The sequence below is a fragment of the Pimephales promelas genome, chromosome 15, assembly GCF_988280905.1.
Source record: "Pimephales promelas chromosome 15, fPimPro1.hap1.1, whole genome shotgun sequence".
NCBI lineage: Eukaryota > Metazoa > Chordata > Actinopteri > Cypriniformes > Leuciscidae > Pimephales > Pimephales promelas.
Window position 1 is genome coordinate 2193399 of NC_142783.1, and position 13185 is coordinate 2206583.

General features: G+C 40.9%; 2 protein-coding genes across 3 annotated transcripts in view; one reads left to right on the forward strand and one right to left on the reverse strand.

The window, feature by feature from the left end:
• Nucleotides 1–7785, forward strand: part of tgfb3 (transforming growth factor, beta 3) — a 28585-nt gene extending 20800 nt beyond the window's left edge. The window contains exons 5-7 of the mRNA XM_039651052.2: nucleotides 3507–3687; nucleotides 4854–5007; nucleotides 7057–7785. Coding sequence (XP_039506986.1) covers nucleotides 3507–3687; nucleotides 4854–5007; nucleotides 7057–7215 — 494 coding nt within the window. The 3' untranslated portion in view covers nucleotides 7216–7785. The remainder of the gene's footprint in view (nucleotides 1–3506; nucleotides 3688–4853; nucleotides 5008–7056) is intronic.
• The window catches only part of ttll5 (tubulin tyrosine ligase-like family, member 5), a 125461-nt gene continuing 119656 nt past the window's right edge, over nucleotides 7381–13185 (reverse strand). For both annotated transcript variants that reach the window (XR_005618360.2, XM_039651050.2), the window contains one exon: nucleotides 7381–8651. Coding sequence is in view for 1 of the 2 variants with exons in the window: in XM_039651050.2 (XP_039506984.2) it covers nucleotides 8599–8651 (53 nt within the window). In the remaining variant the exon portion in view is untranslated. The remainder of the gene's footprint in view (nucleotides 8652–13185) is intronic.

The window sequence follows — 13185 nt, forward strand, 5'->3', positions numbered from 1 at the left end:
AATTTGGGTTAAAACAACCCAGCATTACCCATTTAGTGTGTGTTTAGACAGCAGGGTTGGGTTGTTTCAACCCAAATTTGGGTAAAATATGGACAAACCCAACCGGTGGGTTAAAATTTTGATTAAAAAATGTAACCCAACAGTTGGATTTGTCCATTTTTTTGTCCAAATTTGGGTTAAAACAACCCAGCATTACCTATTTAGTGTGTGTTTAGAGAGCAGGGTTGGGTTGTTTCAACCCAAATTTGGGTAAAATATGGACAAACCCAACCGTTGAGTTAAAAATTTGATTAAAAAATGTAACCCAACAGTTGGATTTGTCCATTTTTTTGTCCAAATTTGGGTTAAAACAACCCAGCATTACCCATTTAGTGTGTGTTTAGACAGCAGGGTTGGGTTGTTTCAACACAAATTTGGGTAAAAAATGGACAAACCCAACCGTTGGGTTAAAAATTTGATTAAAAAATGTAACCCAACAGTTGGATTTGTCCATTTTTTTTGTCCAAATTTGGGTTAAAACAACCCAGCATTACCCATTTAGTGTGTGTTTAGACAGCAGGGTTGGGTTGTTTCAACCCAAATTTGGGTAAAATATGGACAAACCCAACCGTTGGGTTAAAAATTTGATTAAAAAATTTAACCCAACAGTTGGATTTGTCCATTTTTTTTGTCCAAATTTGGGTTAAAACAACCCAGCATTACCCATATAGTGTGTGTTTAGACAGCAGGGTTGGGTTGTTTCAACCCAAATTTGGGTAAAATATGGACAAACCCAACCATTGGGTTAAAAATTTGATTAAAAAATGTAACCCAACAGTTGGATTTGTCAATTTTTTTGTCCAAATTTGGGTTAAAACAACCCAGGCTTACCCATTTAGTGTGTGTTTAGACAGCAGGGTTGGGTTGTTTCAACCCAAATTTGAGTAAAATATGGACAAACCCAACCGTTGGGTTAAAAATTTGATTAAAAAATGTAACCCAACAGTTGGATTTGTCCATTTTTTTTGTCCAAATTTGGGTTAAAACAACCCAGCATTACCCATTTAGTGTGTGTTTAGACAGCAGGGTTGGGTTGTTTCAACCCAAATTTGGGTAAAATATGGACAAACCCAACCGTTGGGTTAAAAATTTGATTAAAAAATGTAACCCAACAGTTGGATCTGTCCATTTTTTTTTACCCAAATTTGGGTTAAAACAACCCAGCATTACCCATTTAGTGTGTGTTTAGACAGCAGGGTTGGGTTGTTTCAACCCAAATTTGGGTAAAATATGGACAAACCCAACCGTTGGGTTAAAAATTTGATTAAAAAATTTAACCCAACAGTAGGATTTGTCCATTTTTTTGTCCAAATTTGGGTTAAAACAACCCAGCATTACCTATTTAGTGTGTGTTTAGACAGCAGGGTTGGGTTGTTTCAACCCAAATTTGGGTAAAATATAGACAAACCCAACCGTTGGGTTAAAAATTTGATTAAAAAATGTAACCCAACAGTTGCATTTGTCCATTTTTTTTACCCAAATTTGGGTTAAAACAACCCAGCATTACCCATTTAGTGTGTGTTTAGACAGCAGGGTTGGGTTGTTTCAACCCAAATTTGGGTAAAATATGGACAAACCCAACCGTTGGGTTAAAAATTTGATTAAAAAATGTAACCCAACAGTTGGATTTGTCCATTTTTTTGTCCAAATTTGGGTTAAAACAACCCAGCATTACCCATTTAGTGTGTGTTTAGACAGCAGGGTTGGGTTGTTTCAACCCAAATTTGGGTAAAATATGGACAAACCCAACCGTTGGGTTAAAATTTTGATTAAAAAATGTAACCCAACAGTTGGATTTGTCCATTTTTTTGTCCAAATTTGGGTTAAAACAACCCAGCATTACCCATTTAGTGTGTGTTTACACAGCAAGGTTGGGTTGTTTCAACCCAAATTTGGGTAAAATATGGACAAACCCAACCGTTGGGTTAAAAATGTAAAATTTAACCCAACAGTTGGATTTGTCCATTTTTTTGTCCAAATTTGGGTTAAAACAACCCACCATAAAAACCCAACCGTTGGGTTAAAAATTTAAATGACAATAACGAGAACACTTCCGCACACTGTTGACTTTACACTTTTATTCAAAGCGAACCTGAGGATGCTATATGTGAAAAGCGTTGTTGGCTTTGAATAAAATAAAAGAGTAAAGTCAACAGTGTGCGGTAGAGTGTTCTCGTTATTGTCATTTACATGTGTTCCTGCTTTCTACCCGCACCTTCCAGGCTGTGCATGGACCTTGATCTAATTCGATTTTTGTGAATCCACTCAGCTACTCTAGTCTCTTCTCTCTGCGGCGCACTACTCATGAATCCCACACAGCTTCCCCCCGTCAGCTCGTCCTCACCGCACACGTTCTGATGAGATAACCGCGTCTGCGCTCGCGTCGGGCTCTCGCTCAGCCGGGGGCCCCGGGGGGTGTCTGGGGTTTCGGGAACGCTCCGGCTGGACTGCGGGCACGCAGACTCATGGCCCTCAATGAAATAGGGGTGTCCGTATCTATTGGCAACGCCTCTCCTGGGACCTGAGCTGCTTTTGCTATCACACACAGATTGAATACGCAGATGCTTGAGGAGACGGCGGTCTGATTCAGGAAAATCTCCTTCATAAAGAAGTTAAAGTGCTTTTGTCCATGTGCATCTGTCTTTAGTGTGTGATGTTGCTGTTAGAGCATGAAAAAGCTCCAGATATTCGTGTTTCTGAACTCCTGAAACGCCTCCATTGTGGTCTTGAGTTTCTTTTGGGAACGAACACGTCACAATATTCCTCATTATGATAATTAATGCGCCGAATAAAGGGGCGGGGCCTGGTTGAGATAGTTAGTAGTGTGTTAAACTGGCGGTTCGGGACATTTCACAAACACACTCGAAACGCTCGACCAATCACAACACACTGCTCCAGCCGACCAATCAGAGCACAGTGTGCTTTTAAAAGGAGGGGCTTCATAGAGACAGGAAGTGAACAGAGCGTTACTGACAGACTGGGAAGAGAGGAGCCGCAAAAATGGAGAATTTGAGGAGAATAATCAACATTCAAGCAGTAAAACCTGCTCTAGGAGAGCCTGAAACACATCAAGACTGAGTGAAAGGGCATATACGTAGGTCCTCTTTAAGAATTATAATAAATCCGTAAGAATGTGACGTCAGAAACACCAGCGATTTCAAAGCGTGTTTTTGAGACTGTCTTTGGTTCACTGCAGTTTTAAGGAGGAAACACTCAGCAATGCTGTCCACTTATCAACTTACACATGGTGTGTGTTAAAGCGGATTAAAAACACCACATACACACATAAACAACATTAAAAGCTGGATGTTTACACCACAGGGGGACTTTAAGTTTTGCGTTCCTCTCTCTGAGTCACATTGGATTGACACACAACCGAACTGAACGTCAATATCTTCCCGAAAACATTATTAGATCCAGACTAGAAGGTTTGTGATGTGAGCGTGTGTGTGCTTCTGTGTCCTCAGGGGTGGACGGCGAGTACGACGAGCAGAACCGATGGGATTTGGGTCGACTGAAGAAGCAGAAGGAGCAGAAGGAGCAGCTTCTCCCTCATCTGATCCTGATGATGTTGCCTCCGCACCGGCTGGACGTCCTGCCCTCCTCCAGGCGACGCAAACGGGCCCTGGACACCAACTACTGCTTCTCGTGAGCCTTTCGACCTCATCACACTTATTCGTTTAGCTGACACTTTTATCCAAAGCGACTTACAATTAACTGATACCGAGTGCTAGAAAGTTCTTCTGAAGATACAGCAGTTTAGCACTAGCATCGCCAACGTCGTGGGTTCGATTCCCAGAGAACGCATGAACTGATAAAATATGAAGAGTTCAGATGCAAAAGCCTCTGAATGCCATTTGAAATTTTCTTCTTTAATGATGATTTTTATCAAACTTTTATATTTAAGTTCAGTAAATTCACTGAAATAACAATTAATAGGTAATTATCATTGCCATTTAAGTGAAATTACTGAACTTAAATATAAAAGTTTGATAAAAATCATCATTAAAGAAGAAAATTTCAAATGGCATTTAGAGGCTTTTGCATCTGAACTCTTCATATATACTTTGGATAAAAGCGTCAGGCAAATGCATACATGTAAGTGTTATTCTGAAAGCTGAATTTGATCCACTTTCTTCTTAAAAACGACATTCAAATTCACATTCCAGGAACTGCATGTGTCTGTAAGAATGAACCTTTTAATTGGCACCTGTCGGCTGGAAGCGTCTGCAAGAGCTTGCAAGTTTAGATTTGTCCCAGTATGCTAAGTAGTGCGCTGGCTCTTTAGTGTGTGTGTCTCTCCGTGAGCTCTCCACACCTGGGCCGGATCCAGGAGGGAAAGAGTGACACGCCTTACAGTGGAATCTCGGAGCTTTAAAAGACTCTGACATGTTTATAAGGCCCAAATAGAAGTCGCACCGGAGGAACCTTTCCACAGTTCCTGGAACTGCTGGCGGAAGCTCCCGGAGTTTGGCGTGTTCGCAACGCAGGAACGGTTTTAGTTCTAGGAACTCCTTTGGAGGAACTGATTAATAGGTCGGTCTAAACCGTAGACGGTATTATACCATGGTCTGGGTGAATACTCGATTCTGATTTCCGTTAAAAAGTGATAGAGGACACTTAGTAAAGTAGTTCTGGTGAAACTGCCTGTTTGCCATTCGAAATTAATAAATAAATGCGCTGCCTACAACAGCTGTGAGTAACCATAGCAACAGGCAGTCAAACGCTCCATCAAAACAAACATCTAACGTTAGATACTATAGCCGAATACAACAGAGAAAGAGACGTGATGTGTGTTTTCCTTCTGCTTTCAGGAACTACGAGGAGAACTGCTGCGTCCGGGAGCTGTACATCGACTTCCGGCAGGATCTGGGCTGGCGGTGGATCCACGAGCCCAAAGGGTATCACGCCAACTTCTGCTCCGGCCCGTGTCCGTACCTGCGCAGCGCCGACACCACACACAGCTCGGTGAGAGAACCACCCCGCTCTTTTCAATTCAATTAACAAAGGACACCTTATGGAAGGAAAACAATGCCAACGTTTTTTAAACAAAAAAGCTTTAAAGCTGCTGTCCGTTACTTCTTCCGGTGAAAATTCTTATGTTGGTCAAACTTTCAAAAAGTGAATCTGTGATTGTGTATGACAGTATCCACACAGCAGCACTCGCCTCTAAACACTGTGTGTTCATCCGCGCTGTTTCACGCTGATTTACAACCCACGTAAAGCTGATAATTCTGCGAATAACTGCAATTACAGATTTCGAACAGAGATGGCGACAAAGAGGAAAAGTTGCGGACTGCAGCTTTAATAAAATATGCATTGCATTAACCCTGCTTGCATTGCATTTTTATGGGCTGAAATTCAGCACGGTTGTATATTTAAGCTGTGAATATTTCACTTCAAAACATTTCACACACATTTTCATTGTTAAAAATGCAATAATCCATATTCACCTTTAAAAATACAACCTATTCTATTCGACAGGCCATTTTATTTCGCCTTACCAGTTCAAGAAGCTTTTTGTTTCAAAAACATTTAATAATTTTACTTTCACATGACTTGATGACCTTTGCAACATTTATTTGACACGGTTATTTTGCCATTTATTTTTAAAGGGAATTTGTGCCATTAATTCCTTAAGTCGTTTCCAAACCGTAATGCAGGTATATGGTCACCACCTCAAAGAACATGCACAGAGAAGTCCAAATTAAACATGATTTAATGACTCGTAAATGTAAGTACACATTGACGGCCTAAGACACGAAACGAGCGGTTTGTGTGAGAAAACGAACAGTGTTTATATCGTTTTTACCTCTTGTAACCACAGCCGCAAAGCGTCCTCAGATCACTTGGACGTGGCTGTGATTACAAGAGGTAAAAACGATATAAATACTGTTCGTTTTCTCACACAAACCGCTCGTTTCGTGTCTTGACCATCAGTGTGTACTTACATTTACGAGTCATTAAATCATGTTTAATTTGGACTTCTCTGTGCTGCTCTTTGAGGTGGTGACCATAGACCTCCATTATATGACTGACAGACAACAACGGTTTGACCTAAAAATATCAAAATTAAAAAATACTGTGGAAACAAACACCAAAAATTTATTTCAAAGTGAACTATCCCTTTAATATCTGCTAATTGTGATGGTCCCAGAATTCAAATTTCCGGGTGAACGTTCCCTTTAAAGGGTTAGTTCACCCAAAAATGAAAATTAAGTCATTAATTACTCACCCCCATGCTGTACCAACCCCGTAAGACCTTCGTTCGTCTTCGGAACACAAATGAAGATATTTTTGGTTAAATTTGAGAGCTGTATAACTACCACATTGGCTCCTAAAGGACTGGCTCTTGACGGCCCAGAAAGTCAATGAAGAAAATGTTTAAATATCCCAAGTGACTACCGTGGCTCAACTATATGTTTATCAAGCGACGCGAATACTTTTTGTGCGAAAAAACAAACAAAAATAACAAGTTTATTCGACTATTTCTTTTCTTCCTTGTAGGCCAGAACGAGACTTCCTTATAGATTTCCACGACGCATGCGCGAGAATTGCGATCTGAAGTAGTGTAAGCTGGTGTGAGTAGATCGCAATTCTCGCGCATGCGTCGTGGAAATCTAAGGAAGTCTCGTTCTGGCCTACAAGGAAGAAAAGAAATAGTCGAATAAACTCGTTATTTTTGTTTGTTTTTTCGCACAAAAAGTAGTCTCGTCGCTTGATAAACATATAGTTGAGCCACGGTAGTCACTTGGGATATTTAAACATTTTCTTCATTGACTTTTTGGGCCGTCAAGAGGCAGTCCCTTAGGAGCCAATGTGGTAGTTATACAGCTCTCAAATTTAATCAAAAATATCTTCATTTGTGTTCCGAAGACGAACGAAGGTCTTACGGGGTTGGTACAGCATGGGGGTGAGTAATTAATGACTTAATTTTCATTTTTGGGTGAACTAACCCTTTAATGTGTAAACGATGTGTGTGGTGTACCTGAGCTGATGTTCCTGATGTGTCTGCAGCTGCTGAGCCTGTACAACACGCTGAACCCCGAGGCGTCCGCGTCCCCCTGCTGCGTTCCCCAAGACCTGGAGCCGCTCACCATCCTCTACTACGTGGGACGGGTACCTAAAGTGGAGCAGCTCTCCAACATGATCGTCAAATCCTGCAAGTGCAGCTGAAGGGCCTCCAGACCCTCGAGGGCCCAAAGGAACTGGACTCTGAACGAATACCTCTGTTCATCCTTCACACAAACCCAGGAGCCAGAGGCTTCTCCATCAGACGACCCCACGATCCCTCGAACTTTGATGTCTGAAGTGACTTGTAATGTGTAATTTTTGGTCAGCTTTTCAGGTCAAACCTCGTGCCATTTCTGAACTCTGAAACGGCAACGCAAAGCTTCGTAACATCTGTACCGAGGACGACACGTGCTGGATCAGCTGATGGTTTCTGTATAACCTAACTCAATTTCCCCAACGGAAGATTTTAGTGTGTACTACAGCAATCGACACTGTTCGTCTAACGTGACGGTGTCACTGATATTGTTAATACAAACATGCTGGAAAGAAATATGACTTGACTTTTGATTTTTAGCTCTTCAGTGAAGCCGACACAAACTGCTAAAGTTTTTACTGCTATTACTCCTGAAAACACTTTTTTAATTAAACCGTCTCGGACAAAAAGAGCTGTTGATGATGTTTGAAGTCTGTCTCGAATTCTTCTTGACGATTAAAAATGCTGACAGCTTGTTATTTTCATCGCTTTTTTTCTCAACGCAAAAATAATCACAAAAGGTGGCTGACATTTCTTCCAGTTTACTGATACAACTGAACCATACAATCGAGTCTCATTGCTCTGGTCGTGCATAAAATGAGAGGAAATTCAAGTCAATTCAGGAGAGCAAACAACAATAAACATTAAACAAGGTCAATCTTGCAGACGAGTTTACATCAGCTGTAACATTCAACCCAAAGTGACGATTTGTGAGAAATTTGTTCTGTTTCTGTTGCATGAATGAGGTGCTGTGATTTAGGCTAGGTCATAAAAGTGAGGCGTTCAACTAAAATCAAAATGGTCAAAAAAACTGCCGAGATTGTAATTATTAGTTTTACAGAAAATCATCACCTTTACCTGGACACGTGGTTCATCATCACACCTGAATGAGGCACTTCCACAGAAGTTCATTAACGAGCAGTGACGAAGGTTGAAATCTTCTGTGTGTACGTGTAAACATGGATGGACAGGTGTGTGTTTGGCTCCGTGCGCTCGAGCTCCAGCTGTCTCGAGTCGTCAGTCCACTCGCTCTTCACATGGCATCAGTTGTGGGGTGAAAATGAAGCCTGGACAACTGCACGCATGAGAAAAATCCGATCACGCACTCATAAAGACACACAAGGCCCGTTAGGAGGCATTTGAGGGGAAATGGTGTTTATCAGAAGACAGTATAAAGAGAGAAACGGGTAAAGTCCAGAGCTGAACTCCTCATGTTCGTGTTGTGAGCAGCTGGAGGGTGAGGAACGTATCCCAGAGAGCAGCTGATTGGTACGGTTGACCTTCGGCCTCGTTCATCTGTTCTTGGAGCCCTGAACGTGGAAGAGTTTACTGTACACCGACAGACCTGTGAACACACATGAGCTGTAATCGAATGCCAATCTACATTGAGTAAAACACAGAGTCATACTTGCATCTTTACGTGATTAAAGCGAGAAAAAAATCACGTTATTAAAAACCCTCTTCAGACCAGTAGTGTTTTAAGGAAAGCTGTTTTAGAAAAGCGTTTCTGTTGCCATTTTGTGTAATATCAAAGCTATGCTGGACACACTTTTTACTCATACAAATAGTCAACAATTTATCACTTTCAGGACATTTGGGTTTTAAATCTTGTAAAGGCAACTCCCAATTAGGGTTGGGTATCGAGAATCGAGTATCGATTGGAACCGGGACTAACTTTTCGTTTTTCCCGGAATCGTTCAAAAGTTAAAATTTCGATTCCTAGTTTCGATATTCACAACAACAACAAAAAAAAGTTTCGATATTCACAGTCCGCCGAGCGGAAGAATAAACCGCTGAACAACACCAACGAAGAAGCGTCTACCGGAAGTGTTGGCATAACCACGCGAGTCGAACATGAGTAGCTTACGTCGGCGATCCACTTTTCTAAAAATAACGAAATCTCGGCAAAATTTGTGACAAAAGGAGTATTTTTACAGAAGGAGTATTTCCTTCAGAAAGGCCGTTGGTTAGCAAGGTTAGCTAAACTTTTTTGCCTCTTAAAAGAATCGGAATCGAGAATCGTTAGGAACGGAATCGAAACAAGGAATCAGAATCGTTCAAATTCAAATGATACCCAACCCTACCCCCAACCCGTAAACTTGAGTTTGTCTTCGGAACATAAATTAAGATCTCTTCTGTCCCTCAATTAACAGACTATGCAACTACCACATTGATATTTCAAAAAGTTCATGAGGAGATCTAAAAATGATCCATATGAATTGAGCGGTTTAGCCACAAACCTCATTGGTTCTTCCTGAAGCTCAAACGTGATGATTAACACGAGAATGAACCTCATTGGTTCTCGCTGAAGCTCAAATGTGATGCGTAACACAAGAATGAACCTCATTGGTTCCTGAAGCTCAAATGTGATGCGTAACACGAGAATGAACCTCATTGGTTCTTGCATGTCAAGCGAACATTCTTGAGTTTACGTTTACCATAACTGATGATTGAGTTAATGTATGAATGTGAATATTCATACACATTCTTTTGATTAAAGCGAGAAAAAAATCACGTTATTAAAAACCCTCTTCAGACCAGTAGTGTTTTAAGGAAAGCTGTTTTAGAAAAGCGTTTCTGTTGCCATTTTGTGTAATATCAAAGCTATGCTGGACACACTTTTTACTCATACAAATAGTCAACAATTTATCACTTTCAGGACATTTGGGTTTTAAATCTTGTAAAGGCAACTCCCAATTAGGGTTGGGTATCAAAAATCGAGTATCGATTGGAACCGGGACTAACTTTTCGTTTTTCCCGGAATCGTTCAAAAGTTAAAATTTCGATTCCTAGTTTCGATATTCACAACAACAACAAAAAAAAGTTTCGATATTCACAGTCCGCCGAGCGGAAGAAGAAACTGCTGAACAACTCCAACGAAGAAGCGTCTACCGGAAGTGTTGGCATAACCACGCGAGTCGAACATGAGTAGCTTACGTCGGCGATCCACTTTTCTAAAAATAACGAAATCTCGGCAAAATTTGTGACAAAAGGAGTATTTTTACAGAAGGAGTATTTCCTTCAGAAAGGCCGTTGGTTAGCAAGGTTAGCTAAACTTTTTTGCCTCTTAAAAGAATCGGAATCGAGAATCGTTAGGAACCGGAATCGAAACAAGGAATCGGAATCGTTCAAATTCAAATGATACCCAACCCTACCCCCAACCCGTAAACTTGAGTTTGTCTTCGGAACATAAATTAAGATCTTTTCTGTCCCTCAATTAACAGACTATGCAACTACCACTTTGATATTTCAAAAAGTTCATGAGGAGATCTAAAAATTATCCATATGAATTGAGCGGTTTAGCCACAAACCTCATTGGTTCTTCCTGAAGCTCAAACGTGATGCGTAACACGAGAATGAACCTCATTGGTTCTCGCTGAAGATCAAACGTGATGCGTAACACGAGAATGAACCTCATTGGTTGTCGCTGAAGCTCAAACGTGATGCGTAACACGAGAATGAACCTCATTGGTTCTTGCTGAAGCTCAAACGTGATGCGTAACACGAGAATGAACCTCATTGGTTGTCGCTGAAGCTCAAACGTGATGCGTAACACGAGAATGAACCTCATTGGTTGTCGCTGAAGCTCAAACGTGATGCGTAACACGAGAATGAACCTCATTGGTTGTTGCCGAAGCTCAGACGTGATGCGTAACACGAGAATGAACCTCATTGGTTGTCGCCGAAGCTCAAACGTGATGCGTAACACGAGAATGAACCTCATTGGTTGTCGCTGAAGCTCAAACGTGATGCGTAACACGAGAATGAACCTCATTGGTTGTCGCTGAAGCTCAAACGTGATGCGTAACACGAGAATGAACCTCATTGGTTGTTGCCGAAGCTCAAACGTGATGCGTAACACGAGAATGATCCTCATTGGTTGTCGCTGAAGCTCAAACGTGATGCGTAACACGAGAATGAACCTCATTGGTTGTCGCTGAAGCTCAAACGTGATGCGTAACACGAGAATGAACCTCATTGGTTGTCGCTGAAGCTCAAACGTGATGCGTAACACGAGAATGAACCTCATTGGTTGTCGCTGAAGCTCAAACGTGATGCGTAACACGAGAATGAACCTCATTGGTTGTTGCCGAAGCTCAAACGTGATGCGTAACACGAGAATGAACCTCATTGGTTGTCGCTGAAGCTCAAACGTGATGCGTAACACGAGAATGAACCTCATTGGTTGTCGCTGAAGCTCAAACGTGATGCGTAACACGAGAATGAACCTCATTGGTTGTTGCCGAAGCTCAAACGTGATGCGTAACACGAGAATGAACCTCATTGGTTGTTGCCGAAGCTCAAACGTGATGCGTAACACGAGAATGAACCTCATCGGTTCCTGAAGCTCAAATGTGATGCGTAACACGAGAATGAACCTCATTGGTTCTTGCATGTCAAGCGAACATTCTTGAGTTTACGTTTACCATAACTGATGATTGAGTTAATGTATGAATGTGAATATGTGAATAAAAGCCTAAATTCAATCCGTTCATTATATCAAGCTAACGAGGCTCTTCAGAATATTTGGACTGAACCGCTCATTAATGGACTAGTTTCACAATCTCTTTATGAATTTTTTCAATCGTCAAAGTGTCAGTTGTGTAGCTGTCAATGGAGGGACATCAAATCTCTCCGATTTAATTAAAACGATCTTCGTGTCCCGAATATGAACGAAGGATTTACGGGTTTGCAACGGCATGAGGGTGATCTATTCCTTTAAAGTTCACAACCCATAACGTGACATAAAAATAGATATTCAATGAATAAATACATCAGGACAGGACTTCGACTGCATGGTGAAAGACTGTTTATGAAGTTGAATGTAAAAAATGAGCCATTGATGACATTAGGTGACAGAAAGAGGAGTTTCACAGCTGGAATAAGTTATTACACACTGATTATGAACACAAACATTTATTTTGGAATAACATGCACTGATGATCGACTCCCAATTGCATTGGGTGCAAAATGATGCATGTAAACGCGCTCACTAGCTCCTGAAATGACCAGTTGTGTGCTTGTGAAATCCAAGTCAAACTACGACGATAAGAAAATAAGATGTTTTTTCAAGATTCTGGAGCTGTTTTTGTCACAGAAGCTGACGGCTGAGGGTTTGATAAGAGCAGACTCTCTCTCTCTCTCTGCACTGATTCCCAGAGCTGCTGAACACTATTCCCTTTCATACACACTGTTTATTTTGGTGCTCTTTTACACCCCGAGGCCTTACGGCACAGGGGAACGAAAACATCACGCCCGGCCGGCTTCCAATCCAGTGACTCGACTGCTGGAAGCTGTCTCTCTGTGTGTCTCGGTCTCAGAAAACCTTTCTGCTCACACAAGCCAAAACTGATTACTGGATGGTTTTGAAAGAAGTCAATTTATTTGAAGATATTAAAATAATGGGTTACACTTTACTTGAAGGGGTGTGCATAAGACTGACATGACACCTTCATAATCATGTCATGAATATGAAGGAGGGTTTATGCATGTGTATGACAACTTTCATTAAGTGTCATTCACTCAATTATGGCATTTTATATGCAAATATGACATTGTTTGACATGTCTTTGTTATGAAGGTGTCATCCAAATATTATTACAATTTAAAATGACTATTTCATATTGTAATATATTGTAAAATGCCATTTATTCCTGTGATCAAAGCTGATTTTTTAGCACCATTACTTATGGAAGCTTGTTACCGCCATTGAATAAAAAATATAATAAAGAATTGTGACTTTTTATCGTACAATTCTGACTTTTTTTCTCACAATTCTGACTTTTTTTCTCACAATTGCGAGTTTATATCTCACAATTCTGACTTTATTTCTCAGAATTGCGTGATATAAAGTCGCAATTGCGAGTTATAAAGTCAGA